General features: G+C 41.6%; 1 protein-coding gene across 2 annotated transcripts in view; it reads right to left on the bottom strand.

Moving 5' to 3' along the window:
- Positions 1-15,493, bottom strand: part of LOC110528947 (kinesin heavy chain) — a 120,776-nt gene that overhangs the window by 69,547 nt on the left and 35,736 nt on the right. For both annotated transcript variants that reach the window (XM_036983178.2, XM_090240668.1), the window contains 7 exons: positions 14,992-15,096; positions 9,869-9,917; positions 8,013-8,068; positions 5,104-5,191; positions 4,559-4,683; positions 2,879-2,983; positions 2,495-2,643 (listed from right to left, as the gene is read on the bottom strand). In XM_036983178.2, coding sequence (XP_036839073.1) covers positions 2,495-2,643; positions 2,879-2,983; positions 4,559-4,683; positions 5,104-5,191; positions 8,013-8,068; positions 9,869-9,917; positions 14,992-15,096 — 677 coding nt within the window. The remainder of the gene's footprint in view (positions 1-2,494; positions 2,644-2,878; positions 2,984-4,558; positions 4,684-5,103; positions 5,192-8,012; positions 8,069-9,868; positions 9,918-14,991; positions 15,097-15,493) is intronic.

The raw sequence follows: 15,493 nt of genomic DNA on the forward strand, positions 1-15,493 counted from the left end.
TGTTTCGCTCTGAAGCCAAACTGCATGGAGTGTAATGTGAAGGGGCTGTTGTTGAGGTGGGCATCAGTTGTTCTGCTACACACTTTTCAAAACTCTTCGACACCACAAGTAGCATACTAATGGCCTGTAGTTACTCACGTCAGCAGGGTCACCCGATTTAAAGATGGCCGTTATTATGGCCGACTTCCATACCCCTGGAAACACCCCCTGACCAATAGATGTGTTGGTGACCTTAGTAATGGGGCCAATGAGTGACTCTACGTAGTTTTTAAGAAAGGTAGAGTCCAGCCCAAACACATCTTTGGCTTTATAGTTATTTAGTGAGCTAATCACCTTGTTCACCTTTGACTGAGAAACCTCCCTTATGATGAAGACAGGTTGAGCATCATTTACTAGCACTGAGCCCAAGAAACCAGTGGAGGGGTTCTGTGTCAGTAGAGTGCTCTTTTGGCCAGGTTTGGATTAGATTTTTTTTTTAGGAAACCATTTATTGTAGCCTGGATTGTGGATAGAAAAACCTTTCACATCTGTATGGGACAAGAGATCATTCCAGTTAATTTCCTTAATTGCATTTTCAAAATAATTGAATTCACTCTTAGGTATTCTTAGTTGATCCGGCTTTCTAACAGTAGAGAGGTTAAACCAGCTCTTAGACATCTTTCTGGCTATAAGTGTCAGATTATGATCAGATAGCCCAGAAACCATATTGAATGATTTAGTCACGCTCTCTGGTTTATTACTGAACACCAAATAAATCTGTGTTTTAGAGGAACAAGTCACCCTGGTTGGCCCTTTAACTAGCTGTGTAAGGTCAAAGGTATTAGTGATCCGTTTGAGGGTTTTCCTACAAGACTTGTCTTCATAATTAATGTTAAAATCTCCCATTAAGATGACCTCTTTCCCCTTTCCGAATAAGGGTAAAAGACATTTGGGAAGACAGTGTAACATTCAGGCCAATACATTCTAGTTCATTATCACATGACCAATAAATGTGTTTACATCAGATATGTTCTTTAATGTAAATCATCACACCACCTCCTCTTCCTTCAATCCTGTCTCTCCTGAAAACATTGTAGCCAGGCACAATCAAAGCAGCAGAGTTTTTATGGAGCCATGTCTCTGAGAGGCAGAGGAAGTTGTCAGGAGTTCACCAAGGGGTCATGATTGGGGCTGTACCAAATGATTGATGTATTGATTATGCTTATGTTTTATTAAAAGAAGGGGATGGGTTATAAGACCACTCCCTCCTTACATTTATACGGTCTTAGACTACAGATTAACAATATATATACATTATGAGGTTTTAATATTGTTCCACAGTTGTTTTCTAGTTCTCTCTCTCTGCCTGTTATAAAGAGACCCCTCTGAGAAATGTGTGACTGAGACAGAACTCTGCATGGGAGTGTAGTAGATAAGACTAGTCAGACATTCCACTATAAATCAACTTGGACAATTACTGCTAAGCTTTTAGATAACACGAAAAGCCTTGTTCATATAGATGTGTAGACATGGTTTTGGTCTCATGGGTAAAAGGTAATGACGTAGGCAGTGACATCACTAAGGCTGGACTTCGGGTTTAATAAAAGCAACTAAAGGCCTTTTCTATTTTGCAGAACTTACTCAGAAACATGTGTGCTATGTTCCTGATTGTCAACTCTGTCTGCAATTGCATTAATAAAGGTTTTGAATGATTTAATTAAAGATATTGTCATAATGCTAATTTCACCAATTTCACAAGGAACAAGGAAACGAACCCCAACAAAGTCAAGGTTGGAGTCTGTGAGAAGATGTTGAATTTGATCACTTTCTGGAATGACACTACGAATGTTCAAGTGCCCCCCTAGTAGTCCCTTGGGCTTAGCTCGTGGGCCCCAGATGACTCGAGAGTGATTTACACATAAAAAAATGTCACATTTTCTGTGTTTTCTGACGGCTGGGTTTAGGCCGTTTTGTTTAGTTTGATTAAGGGCAGTTCGGTAGCGCAATTAACAATCCCTCCCGCTTACACTGGATGTGGGGAACTAATTAAGACAGCTTGCGTACCAGAAACAGAGTCAGGGATCGCATATAGCGACTTGGGTATGTTTGAAGAGTCAAACTTGGCCATTATTCAGAACATTATGGTATGCTGTGTACTGTCCGCTCCCGTGGAACGGTGTACCAATGTGTTTGGTGTTGATATTCTCCAGCAGTAGATTGATTGTGTCATCCCAGCAAGGACGCACTGAGATTATCAGTAGAGCAGCTACATAACTGACAATCATTGCAATGTACTGGAGATAAAACACATAATTGCGCTTTAAATCTTTGCATGAGTTACTTAGCTGGGGTCGACGAACACCTGATGTTTTAGATAAAATAACAACATTTGTAGGAGAAGCAACACCTGCCGCACCACTCTCCCTTCCGTCTGCCATTTTGTTTCATGCTTTACAGCAACGACCAAGGGATGTGCATGTGTGTGTCCGTGCATGCATCCGTGTGTGTGTTTTACCGTTGTCCAAACATGAGTGTGGACTTGGTCTCCTGGTCGTTGTAGCTGGATGGAGAGCAGCAGATGAACATGGTGGTCCTGCAGTTCCCCCCTAGAGAGTCCTGCAGGATACGGGTCATCTTACTGTCACGGTATGGCACATGGGTCTTCTACAGGGTGGGAGGGGGGGTGGGGGGGGGGGGGGTGGGGGGGGGGGGGGGGGTGGAGTTAGAGTAGAAAATACAGGAATCGCTGAACCGGTCACTTTCTACATCATTGAGTCCGCATTCCAGTTTCCATTTATTTTTTTAATATATTTTTTTATTAATTAAAAAATCCATTAATTTACATTTGATTTCACAACACCAAGATGAAGAATCATGGATGTAATAGGACTAGACTTACGGTTCCCTCGGCCAGAGCAGAGATGACGTTTCCTAGAGAAGATAGAGACTTGTTGATGTTCTTAGCTTCATCCAGCACAGCTCCCTCTGCTCCTGTCTTACTGACCTGTGGAAGCACATTACAAAACACATACAGTACAAAAGATTATACACAGAAACGTCACACACATTTTGTACTGTGTGTAATAAAGATTGATCAATATATACTGTACAGTCAGGTCCAGAATTATTGGCAACCTTGATAAAGATGGGCAAAAAGACAAAATAAATACTAAGTTACATTGTATGCTAAATTGTATGCAAAACATTTTTGGAGAAATTATACAAAAATGTACTAATACAATTGCTCAGAGAAAGATATTTCGCTTAACAACTAAGAACAAAACAAATCTAGAAAATATAGGAGTAAAAATGATTGGCACTCCTGTTTCCAATATTCTATTACCATCCCCTTGCGAGGATAACGACACTGAGCCTTTAAAAAAAATGCTTTATGAGATTGGAGAACACATTGGGAGGGATCTTAGACCATTCCTCCATACAGAATCTTTCCAGATCCTTGATATCCTTCGTCTGCTGTTATGGACAGCCCTCTTCAATTCAAACCACAGGTTTGTCCAGAGACGAAAATGGTCATGGCAAAATTGAGACCTTTTGGTTTTTCCTTGTGAATTTTGATTAGTGCTTGGGGTTCTTGTCTTGCTGGAAGATCCGCTTGCGGCCAAGTGTCAGCCTCCTGGCAGAGGAAACCAGGTTTTTGGTTAAAATATCCTGGTACTTGGTAAAGTTCATGTTGCCGTTGACCTTAACAAGGGCCACATGACCAGTGGATGCAAAATAGCCCTATAACATCAAAGATGGTTCACAATATTTTAACATAAAACCGTCTGGAGTTTTATAGATGGCATTGGCACTTGGATTGGAACCAGTGCTATGGTCAGATGACCTGAAAAAATAGAGCTCTTTGGCCACACACACCAGTGGTGGGTTTGGCATTGAAAAACAAGCATATGCAGAAAAGTACATGATACATGCACCTACGGTAAAATATGGTGGTGGATCTTTGATATTATGGGGCGATTTTGCTTCCACTCGTCCTCAGGCCCTTGCTAGTTCACCAATGACCTATTACTGGAGACCTGAGAACTGAGTGCCGATACAACGCTAATAAACACACTTGGGACTATATTAAGTGCTGTGTGCAGAATCTACTTTTTTCTGCTGTAGTCAGCAGCAAGAACACTGGTCCCAATGCACATAGGTATAAATGAAGTTGCTAACTGTGGCCAATACAGAGTAGAAAGAAACCCATTTTAACATGGCAGACCAGTTGTACTGATCTGTGACTGAGATGGATGGAAGGAAAAGATAACAGAACAGTCAGATGAAAGAGAGAGAGAACACGTCTCTTGGGATGCAATAAAGATGGTTAATTAGTTACCCTAGGTAACTAGACTAGGTCTTCACCTCACCTCATCACCTTAGCAGCCAGGTATGTAATTCAGTCACTAAAGGCCAGTGTCTGTGACAAAGATTATGCCCAGTCCTGAACTAAAAATGGAAATTCTTTATTAAAATAGGTTATTCTGTGGCCCTAAATGTCTAGACGCATACTAAGTGTATTAGGTTACAATAAAAATGCTTTGTTACCATTAACTACAGAAGGCTTTAACCTCCTCACCTTCTCACTCCCAGCCAAGTCCACCAGGTAGAGCTTCCCACACAGTTTTTGTTCTGTCTCCACGTGCTCCTGCTTGATGTTGATCAGGAAGATACTGTGACTCCTGGAGCTGTGCTCATTCATATCTGGAGAGGGGAGGAAAGGAGAGGTGATGTGATGTGAGGAGAGGTGTTTGTGTGAGAGTGGAGGACACAGTATATATACAAATATATTAAAAAATATATAAAGATAGAGATATAAAAATATATACAAATATAAATATATATAAATATAAAGATAGAGATATAAAAAATATATAGAAAAACACTGTGATAAACACCCCAGACACTATATAAGATTCTACAGAGTAACTCTACAGATGTGACTTTACACTTCACACTATAAATTGTACTAAGTGGCAGACTGCCAGAGTGGTGGCGGGACTTACTGGTGACAGCAACATGGCAGGGATGTACAGTAGCTAACACTGTGTCAAAAAACCTGCCACATACAGACTCTACAGATCATTTTTAAAGTGTCAGTGTCAGAGTGTCATTGGGACTTACTGGTGACAGCAACATGGCGGTTGGCTTTTCCTTCATCAATAACATCCATCACCTCCTCTGGGCTGGAGACAAAGCGCTCAGTGCAGCCCTGAGATTCCACAAATAAACGTTAGAATTGTTCGAATTCATTCCTGTTCACAAGAACAGGAATGACCTGTTATAACAGGCTACCTGCTATAATGACTAACACCCTGTAGCACTAACATATGTAACCATGAAGTGCATTGAAATGGTAGTTAGGTCACATCAATGACACCATCCCAGACACCCTAGACTCAGTCCAATTTGCATGCCTCCCCAACAGATCCATAGACGACGCAATCTTAACTGCACTCCAGACTGCCCTCACCCACCCAGATAAGAGGAATACCAACAGTGCATTCGGAAAGTATTCAGACCCCTTCCCTTGTTCCACATTTTGTTAAGTTACATCCTTATTCTAAAATGGATTAAATACATTTTTTTCCTCATCAATCTATACACAATACCCCATAATGAAAAACTGAAAACAGATTTTTAGAAATGCTAGCATATTTATGAAATTAAAAAAATAACTATCTTATTTACAGTTGAAGTCGGATGTTTACATACACTTAGGTTGGAGTCATTAAAACTTGCTTTTCAACCACTCCACAAATTTCTTGTTAACAAACTATAGTTTTGGCAGGTCAGGTCTACTTTGTGCATGACACAAGTAATTTTTCCAAAAACTGTTTACAGACAGATTATTTCACTTATAATTCAGTGTATCACAATTCCAATAGGTCAGAAGTTTACATACACTAAGTTGACTGTGCCTTTAAACAGCATGGGAAAAATCCAGAATATTATGTCATGGCTTTAGAAGCTTCTGATAGGCTAATTGACATAATTTTAGTCAATTGGAGGTGTACCTGTTGATGTATTTCAAAGCCTACCTTCAAACTCAGTGCCTCTACACTTGACATCATGGTAAAATCAAAAGAAACCAGCCAAGACCTCAGAAAATAAATGTAGACGTCCACAAGTCTGTTTCATCCTTGGGAGCAATTCCCAAAAGCCTGAAGGTACCACGTTCATCTGTACAAACAATAGTACGCAAGTATAAACACCATGGGACCACGCAGCCGTCATACCGTTCAGGAAGGAGATGCGTTCTGTCTCCTAGAGATGAACGTACTTTGGAGCGAAAAGTGCAAATCAGTCCCAGAACAACAGCAAAGGACCTTGTGAAGATGCTGGAGGAAACAGGTACAAAAGTATCTATATCCACAGTAAAGCGAGTCATATATCGACATAACCTGGCCACTCAGCAAGGAAGAAGCCACTGCTCCAAAACCGCCATAAAATAGCCAGACTACGTTTTGCAACTGCACATGGGGACAAAGATCGTACTTTTGGAGAAATTTCCTCAGGTCTGATGAAACAAAAATACAATTGTTTGGCCATAATGACCATCGTTATGTTTGGAGGAAAAGGGGGAGGCTTGCAAGCCGAAGAACACCATCCCAACCGTTAACCACTTTTTTACTAGGATTAAATGTAGGATATGTGAAAAACAGAGTTTAAATGTTTTTGGTTAAGGTGTATGTAAACTTCTGACTTAAACTGTACATAAGTACTCAGACCCTTTGCTATAAGACTCGAAATTGAGCTCAAATGCATCCTGTTTCCATTGATCATCCTTGAGATGTTTCTACAACTTAATTGGAGTCCACCTGTGGTATATTCAATTGATTGGACATGATTTGGCTGGGGTCTTTAACAATTCTCAGAGCATTCCTTTCACACCACCTGATATAAGTCCTGGGTGGAAGGGTGCTCGGCCCTAGTGATGTACTGGGCTGTCCGCACTACCAACTGCGGTGGCTTGAAAGCGTCAAGTTCCTCAATGTCCAAATCACTAAGGATGTAAAATGGTCCAAACACACAGACACACAGTCGTGAAGAAGGCACAACAGCGGCTCCTCCCCTTCTGGAGGTTGAAAAGATTTGGTTGTACTGCTGCACCATTATACTTCTGCACCATTGAGAGCATCTTGACTGGCTGCATCACTGCTTGGTATGACAACTGCACCGCAGTTGGTAGTGCGGACAGCCCAGTACATCACTAGGGCCAAGCACCCTTCCACCCAGGACTTATATCAGGCGGTGTGAAAGGAATGCTCTGAGAATTGTTAAAGACCCCAGCCACCCAAGCCATAGACTGTTCCCTCTGCTTCCGCATGGCAAGCGGTACCAGAGAAGCAAGTCTGACACCAAGAAGCACCTGAATAGCTTCTATCCCCAAGCCATAAAACTGCTAAATGACAAACAAATTGGCTACACGGACTATCTGCATTGCCCCTTTCTTTACACTGACTATGCACACTCACAGGACTCTACACACTCTCACACACACATTCACAGTGACACTCCAACACACACACACACACACACACACACACACACACACACACACACACTGACTCTACGCACACACACACACAATCTTTGTATACTCTGCTGCTACTCCATTTATCATATTTCCTGATGCCTAGTCACCTTACCCCTATACATAACTAACCCTACCACTCCAGTATCCCTGCACATTATAAATATGGTATTGGCACTGACCCTATGCTGTACAGTATTAGATTACTTACTTTCTCGTGTTCGTCTTATTTATATTTCTTGTGTGTTTTTGTTCTACTTACTTTATTGTACTACGAATATTGATTATTGCATTGTTGGGAAAGAGCTTGCAAGAAAGGCATTTCAGTGTACTTGTGCATTTGACAATAAAACTAGACATTTGAATTAGTTGGAATTGTTTCCTGACGTAATAATGTTATCATTATGACGATGACACTTCATGTAGAGCCCATCACAGATGAGACACAATTTACAGATGGCCAGTTAGTTAACATCCCATCAGCAGTCTGACTCACCTTCACATATGGCACCCTGTTCTTGTCCTCATGCACTGCCAGATTGGTTTTAGTCACTGAGAGAGACAGGTGCAGAAGAAGAGAGATGTCATTATTACCCTACAAGTACAATCACCAGAACTGGACAGGAACACCTGCTACTTACAGCATTTTCACACATAGTTCTGAGCTAAAGTTCGATTCAGAGTTTGATTATTTGTTACATTGTATTTTTTCTTCTTCTTTTGGATTTCACATTGCCAAATGTCAAACGAATTAATAGGTCAAAACAAAACGATGAATTCATGGAAGTCATTTGTTTATTGGAGAAAAACGCTCACGTTAAATCCATCTATGAGAAGCATAAGCATGGGAAGCTTGTGTCTCCCTTAACGCTCTCGTTAAATCCATCTATGAGAAGCATAAGCATGAGAAGCTTGTGTCTCCCAAACATCATATTACTTTGGTCTTCCAACAACATGCAAAGCTGCTCTAACTGCCACTTGAATAGACTATATTCAGTAGCCTACATGCCCGGTATAGCCCGTGTTCCCTAATCTGCAACTGATGCGCTCATAAATGTAATGCTACTCAGAGATATCAAGTTATGGTACTGTGTGCTAGCAGTCAAACAACCAATAATACTACGGTGAACCACACCACAGTACAAATGGAATCAACCGAGACCACCCCTTTTTGAGCGAACCACGTTGCGTTGTTGAGTGCCTCCCGGGTGCTGATAGTGTTCACACCAGTCCAAACAAACCGAACTAAGTGGGGAAAATGCGAACCGCCCTCTAAGTTCAGAGACTTTACTTTCATATTTGCCCAAAGGCCCAAAACAGTCAAATCAAATCAAAACGCATTGGAGTGCATTTCAGAGACACTTTACAAACACAGACACAACAGTTGCTTTATGTTTCAACTTTGTGTTTTTGATGGGAGATCATATTCAATCAGAACAGATTTACATCAAGGCTGTGTATACTCTCAGAGGTGTGTGTGTAATCTTTTTGTGTGACTGGAGTGTTTCTAAGCCTGACAAATCTGTTGCTGCTCTGACTCGAGCCCTCCTCAGGCCCTGACTTCCAATTTAATTTCAACTGGAAACAAGCGGTAAAACAGACACTCTCCTCCCGGACAGGACAGAAGAGCGACTAGGGCCATGTATGTACAGGTTTGTGTGAGAGATCATATCCAATCAGATCAGATTTATGCCAAGGCTCTGGATACTCTCAGAGGTGTGTGTGTGTTGTTTTCTCTTTCCACCAGTGTTGTTTGTCTGCTTTCTCCCTTATTACCTCCTGTCTTTTCTTAGTGATCCACTGTTCTCTTGCTCTCTCTCCCCCTTCCTCTGCGCCCCCCCCTCTCTCTCTCCAGAATGTAGATGGGAACTCTCATCTCATCGCTGCCTTAGGCTGCTGTCATATTGTCTGCATCCCAATGTCACCCTATTCCCTTTATAGTACACTATATGGTCAATAGGGTTCCATTTTGTATTTTATTTATTGCCTTTAAATAACCAGGTACGTCTTTGAGAATACATGAATTGCCTCTGGCTGGTGTGATTTACTAAGATAGACATCTACTATATACTTACAGGGAGTCTAGCCACAGCCCCTCTAGAACCTCACATATACTATCATAAGGGTATCATTTTACTGTTGCACATACAAACGAAATACTAAATTGAAGTGGAAATGACAAGTCACATTGAAAACTGCCGTGTGCGTGTGTGTGTGTGCGTGTGCGTGTGCGTGTGTGTGTGTGTGTGTGTGTGTGTGTGTGTGTGTGTGTGTGCGTGTGCGTGTGCGTGTGCGTGTGCGTGTGTGTGTGTGTGTGTGTGTGTGTGATTTTAGTGCTGTGAATACACTTACCATCCAGAAGATCTCTGATTTTGTCCATGTATATTTCAAAATAGGACACCTGGGGAAGAGAGGAGAGAGCATATTGAGAGAAATGAATCTTCGAGAGGACAGCGGACTGATTATACTAATATGTCAAATATGTTAAAGTGGTCTTCTTGGCTCACAGGCATTCTGATAGGTCTAGTCTCTTGTGAGCACAGAGATTTGGTTCTGCGTGCCGAGTATGCCAGGTATTAGTTGTGAGATATTATAAGATAGTTGTTATTTAGGCAAATGTACAAATATGACAAGATACTAATGATTTATTAATATCCTGTGTCTATGCATTCCATAATTCCAGAGGCTATGCACACAGACATCATACACAGTTCATGGTGAGGTGATGCAGTAGACTGGTTTGGTCCAGATGTTTATGCTTTAAGTAGATATTGATGTTTGGGATGTTTTATTACACATTGTGCACCATGCATATTCATCAACAGCAACTCCAGTGATTATAGAGCGCTATAGCTATGATGGTTTCAGACACACAGTTTTCAGTTATGGTGAGATGGTGCAATAGCCTGGTCCAGTGATCTGCATGCTATGACAGGACAAGTATAGCCAGAATAGTTGTCTAAAGCACATCTTTACCAGACTACTGGTGCGGACACATTCACATTTACAGTGATTACAGAGGGTCATGGTGGATTCTGACATCACACTCTCATGTATGGTGAGCTGGTGCAGTAGCCTGGTCCAGTGATATGTATGCTATGGCAGGACAGTAATATCCAGAATAGCCGCAATACTGGCCCAAACACAGTAACTCCAGTGATCATAGTGGGCTATAGCTATGGTTGATTCAGACAATACACAGTAGTTCTCAGTTATGGTAAGCTGGTGCAGTAGTCTGGTGCAGATCTACAGTGCCTTGCGAAAGTATTCGGCCCCCTTGAACTTTGCGACCTTTTGCCACATTTCAGGCTTCAAACATAAAGATATAAAACTGTATTTTTTTGTGAAGAATCAACAACAGGTGGGACACAATCATGAAGTAGAACGACATTTATTGGATATTTCAAACTTTTTTAACAAATCAAAAACTGAAAAATTGGCCGTGCAAAATTATTCAGCCCCCTTAAGTTAATACTTTGTAGCGCCACCTTTTGCTGCGATTACAGCTGTAAGTTGCTTGGGGTATGTCTCTATCAGTTTTGCACATCGAGAGACTGACATTTTTTCCCATTCCTCCTTGCAAAACAGCTCGAGCTCAGTGAGGTTGGATGGAGAGCATTTGTGAACAGCAGTTTTCAGTTCTTTCCACAGATTCTCGATTGGATTCAGGTCTGGACTTTGACTTGGCCATTCTAACACCTGGATATGTTTATTTTTGAACCATTCCATTGTAGATTTTGCTTTATGTTTTGGATCATTGTCTTGTTGGAAGACAAATCTCCGTCCCAGTCTCAGGTCTTTTGCAGACTCCATCAGGTTTTCTTCCAGAATGGTCCTGTATTTGGCTCCATCCATCTTCCCATCAATTTTAACCATCTTCCCTGTCCCTGCTGAAGAAAAGCAGGCCCAAACCATGATGCTGCCACCACCATGTTTGACAGTGGGGATGGTATGTTCAGCTGTGTTGCTTTTACGCCAAACATAACGTTTTGCATTGTTGCCAAAAAGTTCAATTTTGGTTTCATCTGACCAGAGCACCTTCTTCCACATGTTTGGTGTGTCTCCCAGGTGGCTTGTGGCAAACTTTAAACGACACTTTTTATGGATATCTTTAAGAAATGGCTTTCTTCTTGCCCCTCTTCCATAAAGGCCAGATTTGTGCAATATACGACTGATAGTTGTCCTATGGACAGAGTCTCCCACCTCAGCTGTAGATCTCTGCAGTTCATCCAGAGTGATCATGGGCCTCTTGGCTGCATCTCTGATCAGTCTTCTCCTTGTATGAGCTGAAAGTTTAGAGGGACGGCCAGGTCTTGGTAGATTTGCAGTGGTCTGATACTCCTTCCATTTCAATATTATCGCTTGCACAGTGCTCCTTGGGATGTTTAAAGCTTGGGAATCCAAATCCGGCTTTAAACTTCTTCACAACAGTATCTCGGACCTGCCTGGTGTGTTCCTTGTTCTTCATGATGCTCTCTGCGCTTTTAACGGACCTCTGAGACTATCACAGTGCAGGTGCATTTATACGGAGACTTGATTACACACAGGTGGATTGTATTTATCATCATTAGTCATTTAGGTCAACATTGGATCATTCAGAGATCCTCACTGAACTTCTGGAGAGAGTTTGCTGCACTGAAAGTAAAGGGGCTGAATAATTTTGCACGCCCAATTTTTCAGTTTTTGATTTGTTAAAAAAGTTTGAAATATCCAATAAATGTCGTTCCACTTCATGATTGTGTCCCACTTGTTGTTGATTCTTCACAAAAAAATACAGTTTTATATCTTTATGTTTGAAGCCTGAAATGTGGCAAAAGGTCGCAAAGTTCAAGGGGGCCGAATACTTTCGCAAGGCACTGTATGTTTATTGCTCGACAAAATAGCCAGAAGAGCGTAGAGACATAGTAAAGACACATTCATTCACAGTGTCTACAGTAATTCCAGAGGTCCACTGTGGATTGAGGCATCACACGATCAATTATGGTGAGTTAGATGGTGCCATATAGTGGAGGCTGCTGAGGGGAGGACAGCTCATAATAATGCCTGGAATGTAGTAAATGGAATGGTATCAAACGTGGTTTCCATGTGGTTGATACCATTCCATTGACTCCATTCCTCAGAAGCCTCCACTGGTTCTCTAGTGTGGTTGGGTCCCAGATGTGCTTTAGCTAACTCCTCTGAACTATTGGAGCATGACAATAATAACCATAGGAGTTGTCTGGAGCATATAAACTCATAGAAAAAAAGTGCAACTTAGAACCTAAAAGGGTTCTTCGGCTCTCCATATCAGAGAACCCTTTTTGGTTCCAGGTAGAACCCTTCTGGAAGCAAAAAAGGTTATCTTATGAACCCTTACGGGAACCCCGTTTTTAAAGAATGTGGAGATGTGGGACACCACCATGTCTACTGGTACAGAACATGTCGTTACTACAGAGCAGAGGTTCATGATGGAAAACATCACACAGTTCTCAGGTATGGTGAGCTGGCGTGGTCGTCTAGTACAGAAGTATGTTTTAGTTTATCCAACTTCTTGAGTCCCCGGACTATCGTGGTCATGAGGGTCATGTTTAAGGGGTGTGCTCATCCCCAGTGCCACTATCTTGATTGTGGAGGAGGTGGTTCTTATGGCAAGGATGACCTAGACGACTGACACATCCTAATAATAACCATAGGAGTTTTCTAGAGCACATAGAGCAGTGGATGCTCCTCAGCGCAGGAAGGGAAGGCCCATCCTCAGTGAATTTCATAAAAATAAAAATAGTGAAACATTAAAAAAGCTATCCTTTTTAGATAAAACTATACTAAATATATTCACATGTCACCAAATGATTTATTAAAACACACAGTTTTTTTGCAATGAAGGTCTACAGTAGCCTCAGCAGCACTCTGTAGGGTAACACCATTGTGTAGCCAGGGGACAACTAGCTTCTGTCTTCCTCTGGGTTCATTGACTTCAATACAAAACCTAGGAGGCTCATGGTTCTCCCCCCTTCAATAGACTTCCATAGTAATTATGACAACTTCCGGAGGATGTCCTCCAATTTACCAGAGCTCTTGCAGCATGAACTGACATGTTGTCCACCCAATCAAAGGATCAGAGAATTAATCTAGTATTGAAAGCATAATCTACAGCTAGCAAGCACTGTAGTGCATAAAATGTTGTCAGTAGTTGTCTCAAAGAGAGAGAGAAAATAGTTAAACAGTTTTGAACAAATTAATTTCTTTAAAAATGAAGGAGAAGCAAGAGAGAGAGAGAGAGAGAGAGAGAGAGATATAATTTAGTCATTTTACTTTCACTTTCACTTACTTAGCTAGCAAATGCAGATAGCTAGTTTAGCCAACTCAAACACCCGGCTCAAACAGAGGGATGCTATGTTAGCTAGCTGGCTATGAATACGATCCCTGGAACTCATCCAAGTCAAGGTAAGCTTTTGGTTTTACTAATGTATTGCCACCGGGTCCCGCCGGTGTAACTGCTAAATTGTTTACTGACTGTACACTGTACTGCATGATTGTAGCAGATTTTACCAACACGTTAGTTATATTAGCTAGGTTGACTATGATGTTACTTTAGCTAATGTGGTGACAACGATGTAGACTGTGTGTAGCGGCTATGATATGGTTCGGCTTGGAAAGGTTTTTTCACCTGGTCACATACAGCTGATGTGTTGTGCATTGAAGTCCACAAGCAGAGGGAAAAGGTAAGAGGAGGAGAGCGCGTAGATGCGAGAAGGAATACAATGGGCTGCTATGAAAGTGAACAGTGTTTGCATGTGATTCACTCCACCAATTCTGTAGAAAACGTTTCTTAAACGGAAGCAAACGAAACGGGGATAAACATACCTGAATTGTCCAATAGAAACTGTCGTTTGCAACTTTGTCTGTCACCTCAAATTTGTGTAGCAACCTCATGATGAGTATAGATTAAATTTGAGTATTATGTAGTAGCCCAAATATATCCATGTTACATCGAACTGGGTGAATGGAATATGGATGACAGTTATCCAATATTCTGTAATAGAAGTAAGGTCAAAAAAAGACCTCACTCATCTTAAACAGCACTGACCGACACTGACATAGAGATCTGGTACACCATCGAGCAACTGGTGCAGAAAATGTTGTCACTACAGACCAGAGGGTCATGGTGGAATACAGACATCACACTGTTCTCAGTACTGGTGAGATGGCACAGTAGTCTGGTCCAGTAATCTGTATCCTATGGTGTGATACAAATAGGCAGAAGAATTGGCTAAAGGACATTCAGATCTAGGACACCAGACAGTGTTTTTAGAGACATCATCAACTAGATAGATGTTGAGATAAAAGAGACGGCAAGACAAAATTAAAAGTGGTAGAGTGATTTTCAAAGTGAGGCCCAGAGGGGCAATGTGTGGTCCGGAGTCGGCTGCACTACCACTTGACTAGACTATGGGACTATTGGTGCAGACAGACAGTGTTGTCAGCAGAGTACAGACCTTGATGTGGAACTCAAGGTTTTCATCCATTGCAAATATGTGATTGAAGATGTCCTCTGCAATTCTAGGGATGATCCCCATCCCATGAGGGTCATGCAGCTTGCCCTGAAAGAAGACAGAAGGGATGTGGGAAAAGAAGATGAGACGTCAGAGAAGACGAGAGGAAGAATGGATAAGAGAAAAACACTTGGGGGAGGTCACTTGGCAGAGGTTAAAGGAGAGTAAAAGACTAGGGGGAGTTAGAGAGGAGAGGGGGAGGAAAACATTGTGAAAGGAAGAGGGGGAGAGAGAGTGAAGCGGAAAAGAAGGATGAACAGGGGACAGGAACTTAACTTGGAGGAGAGTCCGATGATATTTAGAGGAGAGGAGACAAGACGGTAAATCATTTAAAGCAAGGGGACTTCAACTACTGGAGTGTACAATGATTTATGCCAGTTAGTGTTTTTTTAACCACTCAACTAATCATCAATCCATTGATTAGTTCTGATGGATTCTAGGTTCT

The sequence above is a fragment of the Oncorhynchus mykiss genome, chromosome 7 (genome assembly GCF_057628025.1).
Source record: "Oncorhynchus mykiss isolate SJ-2025 chromosome 7, ASM5762802v1, whole genome shotgun sequence".
Lineage (NCBI taxonomy): Eukaryota > Metazoa > Chordata > Actinopteri > Salmoniformes > Salmonidae > Oncorhynchus > Oncorhynchus mykiss.